The sequence below is a fragment of the Schistocerca piceifrons genome, chromosome 10 (genome assembly GCF_021461385.2).
Source record: "Schistocerca piceifrons isolate TAMUIC-IGC-003096 chromosome 10, iqSchPice1.1, whole genome shotgun sequence".
Classification (NCBI taxonomy): Eukaryota; Metazoa; Arthropoda; class Insecta; order Orthoptera; family Acrididae; genus Schistocerca; species Schistocerca piceifrons.
Window position 1 is genome coordinate 116,762,896 of NC_060147.1, and position 17,890 is coordinate 116,780,785.

The window sequence follows — 17,890 nt, forward strand, 5'->3', positions numbered from 1 at the left end:
TGACGATGGCCAAATAAGCTGAAAACTGGATTAATAAAAGAAATTAGTACTGTTGGACGGGCACAGTACTTCGCTTTTCCTTTGTAATTTAATATTTATAACTGTCACTGGTAGTGCACTAGTGTGCAACACTTGAGGAGAAAAGTAACGTTCGTATGGTACGTCGCTGCCAGGAAACGTAAGTGAGATCGTAGATAGAAAGAACTTCTGCAGTATAGTGCAAAGGTAACTGAAGGAGACATGCTGTGAGACGAACAGAAATGAAACCTTTATTCAAAGACAATAATTACAGTGAAGTCACCGCGATTCATGACGGAAATGGTTCTTAAGAGCGTGTTTGATCACCGCGGAGGGTTATATACGCTCTGCAGCGTACTCTCATGCTGGCGATGAGGTTGGTAAGGATTTCTTGTTGTAGGACCTTCCAGTTCTCCACCAGCACAGTTCAGAGCTGCTGCACGGTAGTTAGTACAATGTGGATTTGCTACAGTGCGTCTCTCCAGCACATGCCACACGTGCTCCACGGAATGTAAGTCGGGGAAACGGGCAAGGCAGTTCATTCGCCGATCATCCTCTCGTTCCAAGAGCTCTTCCACTTACAATGTTCGATTCGGCAACGCATTTTCATCCACATACACTACTGGGCACCAAGACGAAATGCAGATGATAAACGGGTATTCATTGGACAAATATATTTTACTAGAACTGACATGTGATTACATTTTCACGCAATTTGGGTGCATAGATCCTGAGAAATCAGTAACCAGAACAACCACCTCTGGCCGTAATAACGGCCTTCATTCGCCTGGGAATTGAGTCAAACAGCGCTTGGATGGCGTGTACAGGTACAGCTGCCTATGCAGCTTCAACACGATACCACAGTTCATCAAGAGTAGTGACTGGGGTATTGTGACGAGCCAGTTGCTCGGCAACCATTGACCAGACGTTTTCAATTGGTGAGACATCTGGAGAAGGTGCTGGCCATGGCAGCAGTTGAATATTTTATGTATCCAGAAAGGCTCGTACTGGACCTGCAATATGCGGTCGTGTATTATCCTACTGAAATGTAGGGTTTCGCAGGGCTCGAATGAAGGGTAGAGCCACGGGTCGTAACACATCTGAAATGTAACGTCCACTGTTCAAAGTGCAATCAATGCGAACAACAGGTGACGGAGACGTGTAATCAATGGCACCCAATACCATCACACCGTGTGATATGCCAGTATGGGAATGACGAATACACGCTTCCAATGTGCGTTCACCGCGATGTCGTCAAACACGAATGCGACGACCATGATGCTGTAAACAGAACCTGGATTCATCCGAAAAAATGACGTTTTGCCATTCGTGAACCCAGGTTCTTCGTCGAGTACACCACCGCAAGCGCCCCTGTCTGTGATGCAGCGTCAAGGGTAACAGCAGCCACGGTCTCCGAGCTGATAGTCCATGCTGCTGCAAACGTCGTCGAACTGTTCGTGTAGATGGTTGTTGTCTTGCAAACGACCCCATCTGTTGACTCAGGGATCGAGACATCGCTGCACGATACGTTACAGCCACACGGATAAGATGCCTGTTATCTCGACTGCTAGTGATACGAGGCCATTGGGATCCAGCACGGCGTTCGTTCGGTATTCCCCTCCTGAACCCACCGATTCCATATTATGCTAACAGTCATTGGATCTCGACCAACGCGAGCAGCAATGTCGCGATACGATAAACCGCAACTGCGATAGGCTACAATCCGACCTTTATCAAAGTTGGAAACGTGATGGTACGCATTTCTCCTCCTTACACGAGGCATCATAACAACGTTCCACTAGGCAACGTCGGTCAACTACTGTTTGTGTATGAGAAATTGGTTGGAAACTTTCCTCATGTCACCACGTTGTAGGTGTCGCCACCGGCGCCAAGCTAGTATGAATGCTTTGAAAAGCTAATCATTTGCATATGACAGCATCTTCTTCCTGTGGGTTAAATTTCGCGTCTGTAGCACGTCATCTTCGTAGTGTAGCAACTTTAATGTCCAGTAGTGTAAAAAGAAACCAGGGCTCCGAATAGACTACTGAATAGGCACCATGTGGACGGAGTAAAGCGCCACAAGAACGATGATGATGATGATGATGATGATGATGATGATGATGATGATGTTGATGATGATGATGACGTTTGGTTTGTGGGGCGCTCAACTGCGCGGTTATCAGCGCCCGAACAAATTCCCAACCTTTGCCCAATCCAAACTCGCCACCTTCATGAATGATGATGAAATGATGACAATACAAACACCTAGTCATCTCGAGGCAGATGAAAAATCCCTGGCCCCGCCAGGAATCGAACCGGGGACCCCGTGCTCGGGAAGCCAGAATGCGACCGCAAGACCACCAGCTGCGGACACACAGGGACATCGACCTGTGAGAGTACCACATTCGAAAATTAGGAGGTCAGTACGAGCATGCGACGTTATGCTTCCCTTTACCGTGCGTAACACAAGGACCACCAAGACGATCATGTTAGTCAGTGGTGCACGTACCCTCATGAGGCGACAGATGGGAACACGTAATACGTCCAGGAACATTGTCAAACGTTATAGCTTTTGTGGTTCAGGTGTTGTAGCCTGCGAATGCATAATATTTCGCGGGCGTACTGACCTACTAATGTTTGAATACCGTAGACTTACAGGTCAGTGTTCTCGTGGTGTTCGACTCCTTGCTCATGTGGAGGGTGCATTTGACCCTGACCTCATTTTTATGGACAGCAATCCAAGAAGGCATCGTAGGTTGAGTAGCTCATGGACCGAGAGGATACTGGACGAATGGACTGGTCAGTCCGTCCCTCCGACTTGAAAACTCGTCGAGCACGGTTGTGATGCGTTGGGGAGGCGTACTTCAGCGCGTCCACACGCACCAGCGACCATCTAGCAGCACTGGTGGAGGTATGCAGCGCCCTACCACAAGAAGAGCAGCTGAACGGAATGGACAGTGTCTTGGAAGGAGGATATCAGATGAACATCAACAAATGGTTGGTTCAAATGGCTCTGAGCACTATGGGACTCAACTTCTGAGGTCATCAGTCCCCTAGAACTTAGAACTACTTAAACCTAACTAACCTAAGGACATCACACACATCCATGCCCGAGGCAGGATTCGAACCTGCGACCGTAGCGGTCTCGCGGTTCCAGACTGCAGCGCCTAGAACCGCACGGCCACTTCGACTGGCAACATCAACAAAAGCAAAGCGAGGATAATGGAATGTAGTCGAATTAAGTCGGGTGATGCTGCGGGAATTAGATTAGGAAATGAGATGCTTAAAGTAGTAAAGGAGTTTCGCTATTTGGAGAGCAAAATAACTGATGATGGTCGAAGAAGAGGGGATATAAAATGTAGACTGGCAATGGTAAGGAAAGCGGTTCTGAAGAAGAGAAATTTGTTAACATCGAGTATAGATTTAAGTGTCAGGAAGTCATTTCTGAAAGTATTTTATGGAGTGTAATCGTGTATGGAAGTGAAACGTGGACGATAAATAGTTTGAACAAGAAGAGAATAGAAGCTTTCGAAATGTGGTGCTACAGAAGAATGCTGAAGATGAGGTGGGTAGATCACGTAACTAATGAGGAGGTATTGAATAGGATTGGGGGGAAGAGATGTTTGTGGCACAACTTGACAAGAAGAAGGGACCGGTTGGTAAGGCATATTCTGAGGCATCAAGGGATCACCAATTTAGTATTGGAGGGCAGCGTAGAGGGTAAATATCGTAGAGGGAGACCAAGAGATGAATACACATAACAGATTCAGAAGGATGTAGGCTGCAGTAAGTACTGGGAGATTAAGAAGCTTGCACAGGATAGAGTAGGATGGAGAGTTGCATGAAACCAGTCTCAGGACTGAAGACCACAACAACAACAACCACAAGAATTGGTTACCAGCCTTGTGGCGAGCGTGGGGATACTCCGCAAAGCGTGCATTGACGTCCGCGGTGATCACACACCCTATTAAGAACCATTTCCAGTGTTTTCTAATTTCCAGGAAACCGTCATAAATCGCGATAACTTCAGTGTAATTATTGTCTCTGAATAAAAGTGTCATTTCTGTTCGTGTCACTGCGTATTTCTTCCACTTCCCTTCCGTGCTACACTAGGGATTACTGAAGAATGGGACACAACCTGTCGCCTTTGACCAATGACTTCAGATGTTAGCAGAGATGACGTATTGCACAAATTTTACAGCAAAGACGAATGTTGAGAAACATTCTCCACTTGATACTAGTAGGCCTACTAGCGAAGTCGAAAAGACCGACTTACATCTACATCTACGTGATTACTCTGCTATTCACAATAAAGTGCCTGGCAGAGGATTCAATGAACCATCTTCAAGCTGTCTCTCTACCGTTCCACTCTCGAACAGCACGCGGGAAAAACGAGCGCTTAAATTTTTCTGTACGAGCCCTGATTTCTGTTATTTTATCATGATGATCATTTCTCCATATGTAGGTGGGTGTCAACAGAATGTTTTCGCAGTCGGAGGAGAAAACTGGTGATTCAAATTTCATGAGAAGACCCAGTCGCAACGAAAAACGCCTTTGTTTTAATGATTGCCACTCCAATTCACCTATCATGTCTCTGACACTATCTCCCCTATTTCGCGATAATGCAAAACGAGCTGCCCTTCTTTGTACTTTTTCGATGTGATCCGTCAGTCCCACCTGATGCGGATCCCACACCCCACAGCAGTACTCCGGAATAGGGCGGACAAGCGTGGTGTAAGCAGTCTCTTTAGTAGACCTATTCCACCTTCTAAGTGTTCTGCCTATGAATCTCAGTCTTTGGTTTGCTCTACCCACAATATTATGTATGTGATCGTTCCAATTTAGGTTATTTGTAATTGTAATCCCTAAGTGTTTACAGCCTTCAGATTTGTGTGACTTACCGCGTAATCGAAATTTAGCTTAATTCTTTTAGTACTCATGTGAATAACTTCACACTTTTCTTTATTCAGGGTCAGCTGCCACTTTTCGCACCATATGTTATCCAAATCATTTTGCAAGTCGTTTTGATCATCTGATGACTTTAAAAGATGGTAAATGACAGCACCATCTGCAAACAATCTAAGACGGCTACTCATATTGTCTCCTATCTCGTTAATATAGATCAGGAACAATAGAGGGCCTATAACACTTCCTTGGGGAACGCCCGATATTACTTCTGTTTTACTCGATGACTTTCCGTCTATTACATACGTAAGATTTGTATCCCATACTTCAGTTGACCTGTATAGGTCAACTGAAGTACGGGATGCAAATTTTTCCTATGTCTGTCTCTTAGCCTTCGATAGTATTGGTATAGACTGAGAAATATCGTAGTAGTACTGGTGCTAGCTAAGGCGAAAAAAAAAGTGACAACTGTAAAATGTATGTTCCGTACTGCAGTTGACGAAGCCTGCTTCAAGTGTTCCGTATTCATGGTAACAGATAAATGCATACCTACAATGAAAATCAAATAGTAAAAATTGTCCAGAATGAAAAACAATTCTTCCAAAATATCTCATACTCACCAAGAATGAGAATGAGAAACTAATGAATTGGAACCAACAAATGATTTAAATTAGTATAAGCGACAAAAATCGAGCATAATTTCTAGCCCTGTCTTTTAAAAACACATTCGTTTATCTCAAATGTTCAAATGTGTGTTGAGTTCTTAAGGGACCAAACTGCAGAGGTCATCTGTCTCTAGACTTACACACTACGTAAACCAACTTAAACCTATGCTAAGAACAACACACACACACACACACACACACACACACACACACACACACACACACACACACTCGAACCTTCGGTGGGAGCGGCCGCGCAGTCAGTGACATGGCGCCTCAAACCGCGCGGCCACTTCGTGCATCTCAATTAACAATGATGACGCCTCGCCACAAAAGACAACCGATTTATTATCTATGGCTCGAAAACAGACAGTAATATCTGTGAGTAAACTATGACGTCATTAGTCAAAGCTGACAGATTATATCCCATTCTTCAGTTCACACTGACATTGTAGGATTCGTTCTATGTATTGTCCAGGTTTCCTCGATTTGGGTTACTTGGTAGTAACACACACCGTGAAAGTTACTTTCCTCCTCAAGTATTGCAGACCAGAGTTTCATGTTGAAACGTCACAGGTTTACGCTTCATTTAACTGACTGATTAATTTCGACATGTTTAATAATTCATTTTACGCCGAGAGCGTCCTTTCAACGATTCGTCTAGCTAATTAACCTCTGGATTCAAGAATGCTTCCGTGTATATTTTTTTGGTGTCACACCTCCTCTCTCATCCTTTGATCCCGTGATGTATGTGTATGGATAAACGTAATCATGCATGGAATATATAATAATCTGGGTTAGTCAAAGGTGGTAGCAGTAGGGTAGTTTAGAACAAACATAACAACGTGAGCAGATTCGGCAGTGGGTTAGTGATTCCAAAGAGAGTGGGGATGAGCAGGGCAGAGTTTGTGAGGCTGGTTCTCACTGAGGTCCTACCCCCACCACCAGTTGTTTTGAACGGTTGGCGGTTGGTCCTGGAATGCGACATGTTAGGGCTCTCTGGGGCCGCCGATTGAACGAGACGGACGCAGGGGTGCGGCGCTCGTCATGGATGGTGAGAAAAGTTATTCATAATGTAGGTTTTTTGCGGTAACATTGATTATAAAGCATGTTCGGGTGTGAATTAATACCGGGAAACGTTCAGCGATATTTTATTTGTAGAAATTTTTCAGACTAATGTGTTTCAACTAGCGGACTTAGGCGCGAGGTGATTGAGGACATGAACCAACGGGTCTTGTTCTTAGGTCAATAGCGGATAGGTTCATTAATGTTTCATTTGTTGCATAGTTTCGTTCTGGATATAAGCAATATAAATTTCTCATGATTCAACGGTTTAGTTTGCTCGTTTCTTTGTTGTCTAACTTGGCCACGTGTTGCCAGCATTCATAACGGTAGTCACTGGATTTGCCATTCGTTAATCATAGTATGAAGAATGTGGAGTCATGAAGCCTGGGCTGGTTTGCTCACGTTGTATTGCGGTTGCACAATACGCGGTTTCAACATGAACTTATCCGCATCGTACTGCATGTGTAGTAACACAAGTAATGTGTCAGAGAGTGGAAGATAATATTCTTCCCTGCTCCACGCGTTAAATAGGTGTGACAATAACTAAATGGTGTTAAGAGGCCACCATTCAGTAACATTCATTTTTACCCATTTTAATCATTAGTAGATGTAACTGGCGACGAAGTGTTGTCTATGTTTCCGGTATGGTTCAAATGGCTCTGAGCACTATGGGACTTAACATCTATGGTCATCAGTCCCCTAGAACTTAGAACTACTTAAACCTAACTAACCTAAGGACAGCACACAACACCCAGCCATCACGAGGCAGAGAAAATCCCTGACCCCGCCGGGAATCGAACCCGGGAACCCGCGCGTGGGAAGCGAGAACGCTACCACACGACCACGAGATGCGGGCTTTCCGGTATGACGAGATGCAAAAGATAGTGAATGCTTCATGTAGGTTTTTTCACTGAGAGTGGTAGTTTTCTTAACCCTTTCGTGGGCAAAATTATTGAGCAAGTTTTTTTAATGAATGGAGAGCAGATAGTAGTTAACAGATAGGTATATTTATCATACTGAACATCAAATTTGCTCCAACTGTGAAAGTGAGGTCACACTACAAGGTGGGAAGTATTCTTCCTACTGCCCTTGCTTGGAGTTAAATCACAAAAAAAAACTTTTTCAATATATGTCATATTTATTTGATAAATTTACTTCTCTTGTTACAATGATTGTTCACAATTACTTGCCATGAAATTTTCTGAAACATGGGTCTATGCAAAGTGGTGTTTGACAATATGTACAAACACAGCGAGTGCTCTTTTCCGCAGCTTTGGTACTACAATGACGGCACGTCCAGTAGGTTTCTCCTAAAATGGGTTGATGCTCCCCTACAGCCACATTACGAAGCTCTTCAGGTACTTTACCCCTTTTTTGCCAGAAAGACATTTTTTTGTCCACGCCTTTTCTGGGATGAGAAGCCAGTGCTCAATTGTCTGGTAGATGGATCCTGTATGAGAGCTGATCATGCTGCCCACTTTCTCTTTTACTTATTTTCCACAGGATAAAACTGATCACTGCAGCAACGTCCACCAGGAAACAAAATATTCTGTGCCACCATTTTACAGAACGTCTGCCAATAGCATACCTTTCTCGTAGTTGATCAAACTTATCGACACCACCCATTATTTTGTTGTATTCAGCCACAACTTCAGGACAAGAAATCTCCTTGAAGAAATTTCCTTGTTTTTCCTTTTCACTGTAGCTGTTTCTCATGGGTCATGAATTGAGGACAGGAAAGTGACTGGACGGTTATCCATTCATTTTACTGCAGAAATAGCTCCTTTTGTTTCAAACTGGAATTGTCCTCGTTCCAATTTTACGTTTTCCTTCATAAATTTGGGTAAATCAAAAGTATTTACCTTACACTATAGCTTTGAGGAAAGAAATCACAAAATGTCACGTAAACTGCACTGAAAGGCTCCTCTGCAGAGCAACACTCAGCTGCACAATGCCTCTGCGCGAAGGTACAGCAAAAACGGCGGGAACTTCCGAGTGGAAGTAGTACCCTGTACTGTTCACTTGGTGGTAGCACTGTGCATAGGTGGGAACTGTGAATCCCACGGGACTAGGAGCGAGTTCATTGTAGTGGGAAGCATGCTTCCCACGGCTCATGGAAGGGTTAAATATAATTAGATTTCATGTACGTTTTGTCACAGGAGTAATAGTTTTCTTATATGTTTTGTCACAGAGAGTATTAGTTTTCTTCAATGTTTTGTCACAGAGAGTAATAGTTTTCTTAAATACTATCGAAATAAATCGGAATGATAACCGAAATCCTCTCTTAGCGTTATTTAGCATCCTTCATCCATACCTCTGTGATAATGACTATATTCTATGAATTTTCAATCCAGGCATATCCGTTGTATACATTATGCACTTCATGCGACTAACTGAATTCATCGTATCAGAAACAGAAAGTCTTACCGTCCCTAATGTGCACGTATTGTTCCATGGCCATGGCCGATGTTGCATTATCCGTTGGTTCATTTTTAAATTAGAATACCATCTCTTCTAGCGGGTTTGATTACCCATATCGCAATTTATCAGGCCTAACTGAAAGAATTCGGCACATAGCGGTAGAAATGGGAACTATGGAGCCCTGCGTCCGCTTATATTAAAGGGAGATACTTCTTACATGAAAATTAATCAGCTTAACAAACAAGGTGTTGTGTACATAGTTCCGCATAGTCAGCGCGTACACAGCTTTCTCACTAGAGCGCGCCCCGCTAAGCACAACAGCGCAGGCGCAGCGCTCGTCCGTCTCCGCACTACGAGATGGCGCTGCCTTAGAGACGGACCAAATTCTGCTTCCGCTAATCCGCGTATTAATATGTAACGCAGCCAATGAGATTGCTGCTAACGTAGAACCTTTTCTCCTCGCGGATCACACTCGTGCAGTGATACCTGAACGCGCAAAGTATTATAACGAGTGTACAGACCTCCAATTAGTCAGTCTGCATTAGTCTGTATCAGTCTGCATTAGTCTGTACCAGTCTATAGTCAAGTTTCTGTCTGCGCCTAATAAGATTACCATATTCCTGTACATAGCCATGAAGATAAATGAATAGACACTTTGTCAAGCATCAGAGATATGTGAGAATAAGCTTAACGTACCAAGACCAAAGGAACTTCAGACTGTCAATTGTAAACAGCATTCAGATTCAAGTTACGTAATGTCTGTGCTTTTTATCATTTTAATAAATGTGTGTGAAAATTAATCAAGTTCTGTTTAAAGTTGGTCACCGTCAATCTGCTACTCTAAGCGTGCAAGTGGCATTTCTATCGTCTGACCTAACGGCAGAAGATAAACACGCCACAATAAGACCACGAGACATATTGCTGACACTCGCCTACTTCGATAGAGCGACAAGTCAAATAATCTGATGGTGTGTGTACCGAAGGTCTTACAGTACGCACACCACACAAAGGGTAGACTTTTAATGTTACTTTATGTGTCTCGTCCTTACGTTTCACACACCAGCGTATTTGTGTTGTTGTGGCACATACCACATTCTCGTGTATTGGTGTGGTGTGACGTAACGCGATGTGGGCGTGCCGCAGTTCGTGGACGGCTGGGAGCTGAACCGGCAGTTCTTCCCGTCGCTGGAGGACCACCCCAAGCCGCTGGAGCTGCGCTACCGTGAGTTCTGCGGCACGCGCAAGGTCAAGGAGGTGTTCCGCTCCTCGCAGAACGCCGCCCTCATCCAGTACCGAGTACCGCAGCGGGACAAGGGCTTCAGCTTCACCGTCCGCTTCATCAAGAACCCCACACGTGAGTACCACCAGTCTCTTCTAGTACAGGCTGCACGAAGACGACCTCATACTGAGGTCACAGTAGAATTGCGCACTGCAAATAGAGCCAAATTTCCAGAATGAGATTTTCACTCTGCAGCGGAGTGTGCGCTGATATGAAACTTCCTGGAAGATTATAACTTTGTGCCGGACCGAGACTCGAACTCGGGACCTTTGCCTTTCGCGGGCAAGTGCTCTGCCATTTCTTTTTTACTTTTTTTAAATTCTCATTTTGTTCGTTTTCGTTCGTTGTATGTGCTCGGAGCGGACGTCGTAAGACATCCGTTTAAGTTCGTCTTTGATCGGTTAACTCAGTTTTTTTTTTATTACAGAGGGCTGCTAACCCTCTGACCGAACACGCTGAGCTACCGTGCCGGCAGTTAACTGAGCTACACAAGCACTTGCCCGCGAAAGGCAAAGGTCCCGAGTTCGAGTCTCGGTCCGGCACACAGTTTTAATCTGCCAGGAAGTTTCAGAGCCAAATTTTCCCAACTGCCACATGTCGGAAAAGTTCTGCCGTCGGGCTATGGCCACACACACTGTATCCACTAATGAGCTGAAACACTGTCACCACAAGGGTTTGTTGCGTTTCCAGAGGTGACATACGTAATGCATCGCTGGCACGGAGAATTTCTTCAGACAGATTAAAATTTCAGTTGTTAAACTTCTTCGCGGGCCGCTGTGGCCGAGCGGTTGTAGGCGCTTCAGTCTGGTGAAACCTTCCCGTCTCCTCTATATCTCTTTTGTTACTGAGAACCTTCCCTTTAACAACAAACTATGTAACCTTTTCTTAGGATTTCTATCTCTTGCTTAATAATAACAAATGAAATCTTCCCTTTGAAATTTCTTCTCTTTCTCAATCTTCGCATACAAATTTAATTGATGCTTATTAAAAGTGATTTTCTGATTATTTCGACGAAACATAGAATGTGTCGTCGTCGTGGCCTCGGTCGTTATCTGCAATGTCATTCTCAATGGAGAGAAGTCTTCCGAAGTAAGAGTGATTTCAGGTGTGCCGCAGGGGAGTGTCATAGGACCGTTGCTATTCACAATATACATAAATGACCTTGTGGATGACATCGGAAGTTCACTGAGGCTTTTTGCGGATGATGCTGTGGTGTATCGAGAGGTTGTAACAATGGAAAATTGTACTGAAATGCAGGAGGATCTGCAGCGAATTGACGCATGGTGCAGGGAATGGCAATTGAATCTCAATGTAGACAAGTGTAATGTGCTGCGAATACACAGAAAGGTAGATCCTTTATCATTTAGCTACAAAATAGCAGGTCAGCAACTGGAAGCAGTTAATACCATAAATTATCTGGGAGTACGCATTAGGAGTGATTTAAAATGGAATGATCATATAATGTTGATCGTCGGTAAAGCAGATGCCAGACTGAGATTCATTGGAAGAATCCTAAGGAAATGCAATCCGAAAACAAAGGAAGTAGGTTACAGTACGCTTGTTCGCCCACTGCTTGAATACTGCTCAGCAGTGTGGGATCCGTACCAGATAGGGTTGATAGAAGATATAGAGAAGATCCAACGGAGAGCAGCGCGCTTCGTTACAGGATCATTTAGTAATCGCGAAAGCGTTACGGAGATGATAGATAAACTCCAGTGGAAGACTCTGCAGGAGAGACGCTCAGTAGCTCGGTACGGGCTTTTGTCAAAGTTTCGAGAACATACCTTCACCGAAGAGTCAAGCAGTATATTGCTCCCTCCTACGTATATCTCGCGAAGAGACCATGAGGATAAAATCAGAGAGATTAGAGCCCACACAGAGGCATACCGACAATCCTTCTTTCCACGAACAATACGAGACTGGAATAGAAGGGAGAACCGATAGAGGTACTCAAGGTACCCTCCGCCTCACACCGTCAGGTGGCTTGCGGAGTATGGATGTAGATGTAGATGTAGAACCCAAAACTGTTCCTTACCTTTTTTACTGTTACTGGATCGCCATCTGACTCCTACATCGAACTGCGACATGAATATACTTACTCCGGTTTACTATACTCTATTAGCTGCTGGTGGGCTGTCATAACAACTGGCTGTATTTATTACCAAAGCTGACGTTATTCTTTAATAGCAAAGCTGACGTTATTCTTTAATTAATTTGACTGAAGTTACGTAATTCATAGCTGCACTTTTTCTTGACAACAATAAAATTTTTGCAAAGTTTTATGTTGATGGTTTTTGGGATGGATTATAATCAGTAATACAACACTGCTGGCAAAAATTAATTATATTCTGAAAACGCTTCAAATATTTACTGTTGGTAATGAAATGATTTTACAAACGTTCAAATGGGACTTACTTTTTACGTTAATCTTACAACTAGCATTGCGCAAACATACCTTCAGTAGTCTTGAATTTCGCAAAGAAAATAATTCAATAATATTAGTTCCTCTTATGATAATAGTTAGCTTATGTCTCTGTACATCCGTTTATTATCTCTTGTAAGTCATAGCTAGTGGCTGGCAGGCACACTGCTCCTCTCAACCTCTCGCATCAGACCTGCTACCAACTCGCTTCACATCTCGCTTACTACTGACTTCCTACGAACGCTAAAGTGCGGTCTCTCCTGCCAACAATGCTTTCTGGTGCAGACAATCCCTGCTACCATTACAAAATGTATCAGTGCGCGGTCTTATCGCTCTTTTCTTAAAATGTATTCATACGCGGTCTCTCCCGCCCTTTTAAAAATTATATCAATTGCGGTCTATCTTGTCAACAATACTTTGGTGCAGACATTCCCTGCTACCACAATTATTTCCAACATGACAAATATTAATTATTCCTACTTAATCCTATTCATCATCATCATCATCTTGGACAGTTTCCAGCCACTGGCTGGGTCTGTCGGGAACACAAGCCTCTCCATCGTGTTCTGTCTTTCCACCATTCCCCCTCTTCCACCTTCGTCCAGTTCTCTCCTCTTCTCATCACACATTCCTTCACTCCCTTCACCCATCTATCTCTTGGTCTTCCTCTGGGCCTCTTCCCCTCCAGTTGCAGATCAAACATCCTCTTTGGAATTCTTCCCTCATCCATTCTCTTCATGTGTCCATACCACTGCAGTCTTGATTTTTCTATCCTGTCCTGTACTGGTTCCTCCTTTAGTCTTTCCCTCACATACACATTTCGCAATCTGTCTCGTCTTGTTACACTCAACCTGCTCCTCCGGAACTTCATTTCACTAGCTTGTATTCTACTTTTGTCGCTTTTGTGCATTACCCATGTCTCACTTCCGTATGCCAATATGGGGACAAAGTAGGTTCGGTATATAATTCCCTTGGATTTCTGTGGCACCTCCTTGCTCCAAATAAGCCCCCTAATGCATTTGTAGAACTGCACTGCTTTTCTGCACCTTTCATTTATTTCCATTGCGTTTCCCCCCTTACTTTCAATCATGCTTCCTAGGTACTTGAAGTTCTCTACCACTTGTAGTTTTTCCCCTCCACAAGTTATATCCACATTTGGCCTATTCTTCTTCCTTGTTGTGACAACAATTTCACTTTTCTTTGCAGAGAAATGCATTCCATATTGTGCTGCCGTTGCCTCCCATACATCTAACTGCTCTTGCACCTCCTTCTCACAATTTCCCCATAACATCAGGTCATCGGCAAAAAGCACTGCTTTCATTTTATGATCTCCAATTGCATCTGATACTTGCTTTAGGATTTCATCCATAACAATAATAAACAATAAAGGCGAAAGTGCACTTCCCTGTCGCAGCCCATTTTCCAGCTTAATCCTATTAATAAAATATAAACATCTTTCATAAATTGTGGTTTGACAATAGACAATAGAAATATACACGTCTTACAACAGTAGAAATGGGCACCGCAAATAGAGCCAAACTTTCCAAACTGCCACGTGTCGGAAAAGTTCTACCATCGGGCTAAGGCCACACACACTATCCACTAATGAACCGAAACACTGTCACCACAAGGGTTTGTTGCGTTTCCAGAGCTGACATACGTAACGCATCATTGTCACAGAGAATTTCTACATACAGATTAAAATATTCAGTTGTTAAACTTCTTCAAAAAAAAAAATGGCTTTGAGCACTATGGGACTTAACATCTGTGGTCATCAGTCCCCTAGACCTTACAACTACTTAAACCTAACTAACCTAAGGACGTCACACACATCCATGCCCGAGGCAGGATTCGAACCTGCGACCGTAGCAGTCGCGCGGTTCCGGACCGAGCGCCTAGAGCCGTTAGACCACCGCGGCCGGCTAAACTTCTTCGCCGGCCGTTGTGGCCGAGCGGTTCTAGGCGCTTCAGTCTGGAACCGCGCGACCACTACGGTCGCAGGCTCGAATCCTGCCTCGGGCATGGATCTGTGTGATGTCGTCAGGTTAGTTAGGTTTAAGTAGTTCTAAGTTCTAGGCGACTTAAACCTCAGATGTTAAGTCCCATAGTGCTCAAAGCCATTTTTTCTAACTTCCGCACACGAAAGGCGACTAGAGAGACTTCAATAACCATCCTCCGATATCCTTACTGACATCTTTCTTTCAAAATATTGGAAAAAGTAATGAACTCAACAGTAGTCTCGGATTTAGAAGCAACTGATAGAACAGAGGGCCTTAAAAAACAAAAAGACAGTAATAACCTTCGTGGACTTCACAAAGGCATATGACTCCATCGTCAGACAGACTCTTGTTAGGATCCTGAAGAACAGAGGGCTTGACGGAACTACGCAAGAACTCATAAAAGAAATTCTGAGAGACACAAAAGCAAGGGTGAGATTCAGAGGAGCACTGTCAGAAGAATTTGAGATCAAGATTGGTGTTAAACAGGGAGATGGATTGTCACCATTGTTGTTCAGTATAGAACTGGACGAAGTGATCTGGCAGTGGAGAGCAGTAAACGAGGAAATGGGAATACCAAAGACGTATGTGGGGAACAAAAAGTACAACAGGGCTCAAGTGGACTGCCTAGCCATTGCAGATGACATAGCAATAGTAAGTGAGACGGAAGAATACGCAAAGACACAACTCCACAACTTAAGTAAGGCAGCCAGAAAGGTGGGACTGAGGATCGCCTATAACAAGACAGACACATTAAATACCACTGCAGACTGGGAAACACCGGAAGGCACTGTGCAAATGGTGGACAAATTTAAATACCTGGGAGAATTTATAACAGGAAGGAACAGGAGCAAGGAGGGAATAACAGAGAGGATGAAGACCGTTTGGGACCCTATCAGGTCGGCTTGAGGGGGGACATAGAAGCAATTCAGTGGAGGGCTGCTGGATTTGTTACTGGTAGGTTTGATCATCACGCGAGTGTTACGGAAATGCTTCAGGAACTCGGGTGGGAGTCTCTAGAGGAAAGGAGGCGCTCTTTTCGTGAATCGCTACTGAGGAAATTTAGAGAACCAGCATTTGAGGCTGACTGCAGTACAATTTTACTGCCACCACAAATATAAGAGAGATAAGGGCTCGTACAGAGGCATATAGGCAGTCATTTTTCCCTCGTTCTGTTTGGGAGTGGAACAGGGAGATAAGATGCTAGTTGTGGTACGAGGTACCTTCCGCCACACATCGTACGGTGGATTGCGGAATATGTATGTAGATGTTGATGTAGATGATGAGGTCAGCCTTCTGCATGACGAGAGAGATATACAATAAAAAGAAATTATGCGCAGAGGCAAAGATAAGCCACTACAAGGCAACGGTGAGGAATGCAGTATTATATGATGCTGAGACGATGACACTAGGAAGAAATGGGGCAGAACAACTAGAGAAAGAAGAGAGAAAAATACTGAGAAAAATACTAGGTCCCAAAAGAGGTGGAGAGAGGTGGATGCGAAGACCTAGGGAAGAACTGTACCGGAACATGAGAACAACATCCTGGCAAATCAGACTCAAAAAGGCAAGGTTTTCTGGACATGTAGTTAGGATGAGTATGGACAGAATGACGAAGAGAGTGTGGGAAACAAGAGAGAGGACAAGGGGAAAGACAGGAACCAAGTAGGTTGTTGAACATCGGAAGGACTGATGGAATTGGGGACCAAGGTCGAAGGAAAGGAAAATTGGGGGCACAAATATACACCGACCAGTATGTCAGAGATCAATGACAGAGAAGAATACAGGAAAAGATTAGAGTGTCGCCAGTGGAGCTGACAGGAGAAACGGAAACTGAAGATCTCGGAAGAAGAGCGGGAGAGAAGAAGAGAAAGAATGAAGAGGTTCTGCGAGAAGAAGAGGAAAATGCAGTCCACGAAGGGGCTACCCGTGGTCCTACAGAGGCCGTAACGCAAGAAGAAGAAGTCTCGGATTTAAGTAGAAGCGATTTACTTACTGTATCATAGTCTGTATTACAGAACGGTTGTTCGACTGAGAATGCCTTGTCGCGTACTCTTGGTTTTGCCGTCCTTTAGCTATAACGACTTTCCATGACTGCTCATTACCGCAGCACACATTTCTATCATATCCGAGATTCAAGTTCTCAGGCGTCGCGGAATAACGTACTTCCCGCCGTCAAAGACGCTTATGTCAGAGGATTATCCCAGTAGTTCTGATGATCTCCTAAGGGCCGACAGGCGACATTTCTCTGCTCTTTGGGCAATATTCGCACAATTCCCTTTTTGCAACATGTAGTGGGAGTCAGCGCAGGCAGATAGTGCTCATCACTGCTTTCCTGAGTTGCTTTGTCTCCCGTTACGAGAAAAATTATTTTTACAGCGAAATTTAGCGTTCCCTTTCCACAGAACGCTCCCAAATTAGTCTAGTTAAACACAGACTAATTTAGGGGCGTTCTGTCGAATGTATGTACGAGGGTCAGTCCAAAAGAAATGTTCACTATTCTATAAAAATACAGTTTTCATTCTGCATGTGTGAAAGTTTTGCAGTGTGTAGATACATCCTTACCCGCTTGTTTACAAACTTAGTTCAACCTGTTCCCGTGAGTGGCGCCGTCAGAGCATGTCTTAAAGATGGCTGCCACACTTGACGTTCGTCAGAAGCAACGTGTTGTCATAGAATTCCTGTGCTGTGAAAACGAGACAGTGGGAAACATCCACAAGAGGTTGAAAAAGGTGTATGGAGATGCTGCTGTCGATCGCAGTACAGTTAGTCGGTGGGCAAGCAGGTTACGTGGTGAAAGCGGGCACGGCAATATTGAGCATTGTCGTCGCAGCGGCAGGTCTCGTACTGCACACACTCCAGACAATGTGCAGTGTGTTCACGAATCGGTGACTGCTGAACGAATTGTCACGCTTCGTTGGGATAGGAGAAGGAAGTATTTGCAGAATACTGAAAGTGTTGGTGTTAAAAAAGGTTTGTGCCAGGTGGGTTCCCAGGATGTTGACAGTGGCTCACAAAGAAACAAGAAAAGCGGTATGCAGCGAACTTTTGGAACAGTACGAGATTGGCGGAGATGAATTTCTTGAAAGAATTGTGACATGTGACGAAACATGGCTCC

The 17,890-nt window shown here is 44.1% G+C and overlaps 1 protein-coding gene across 1 annotated transcript in view; it reads left to right on the top strand.

The window, feature by feature from the left end:
- LOC124718977 (corticotropin-releasing factor-binding protein) overlaps positions 1 to 17,890 on the top strand; it is a 1,088,124-nt gene that overhangs the window by 940,699 nt on the left and 129,535 nt on the right. The window contains exon 5 of the mRNA XM_047244648.1: positions 10,218 to 10,428. Coding sequence (XP_047100604.1) covers positions 10,218 to 10,428 — 211 coding nt within the window. The remainder of the gene's footprint in view (positions 1 to 10,217; positions 10,429 to 17,890) is intronic.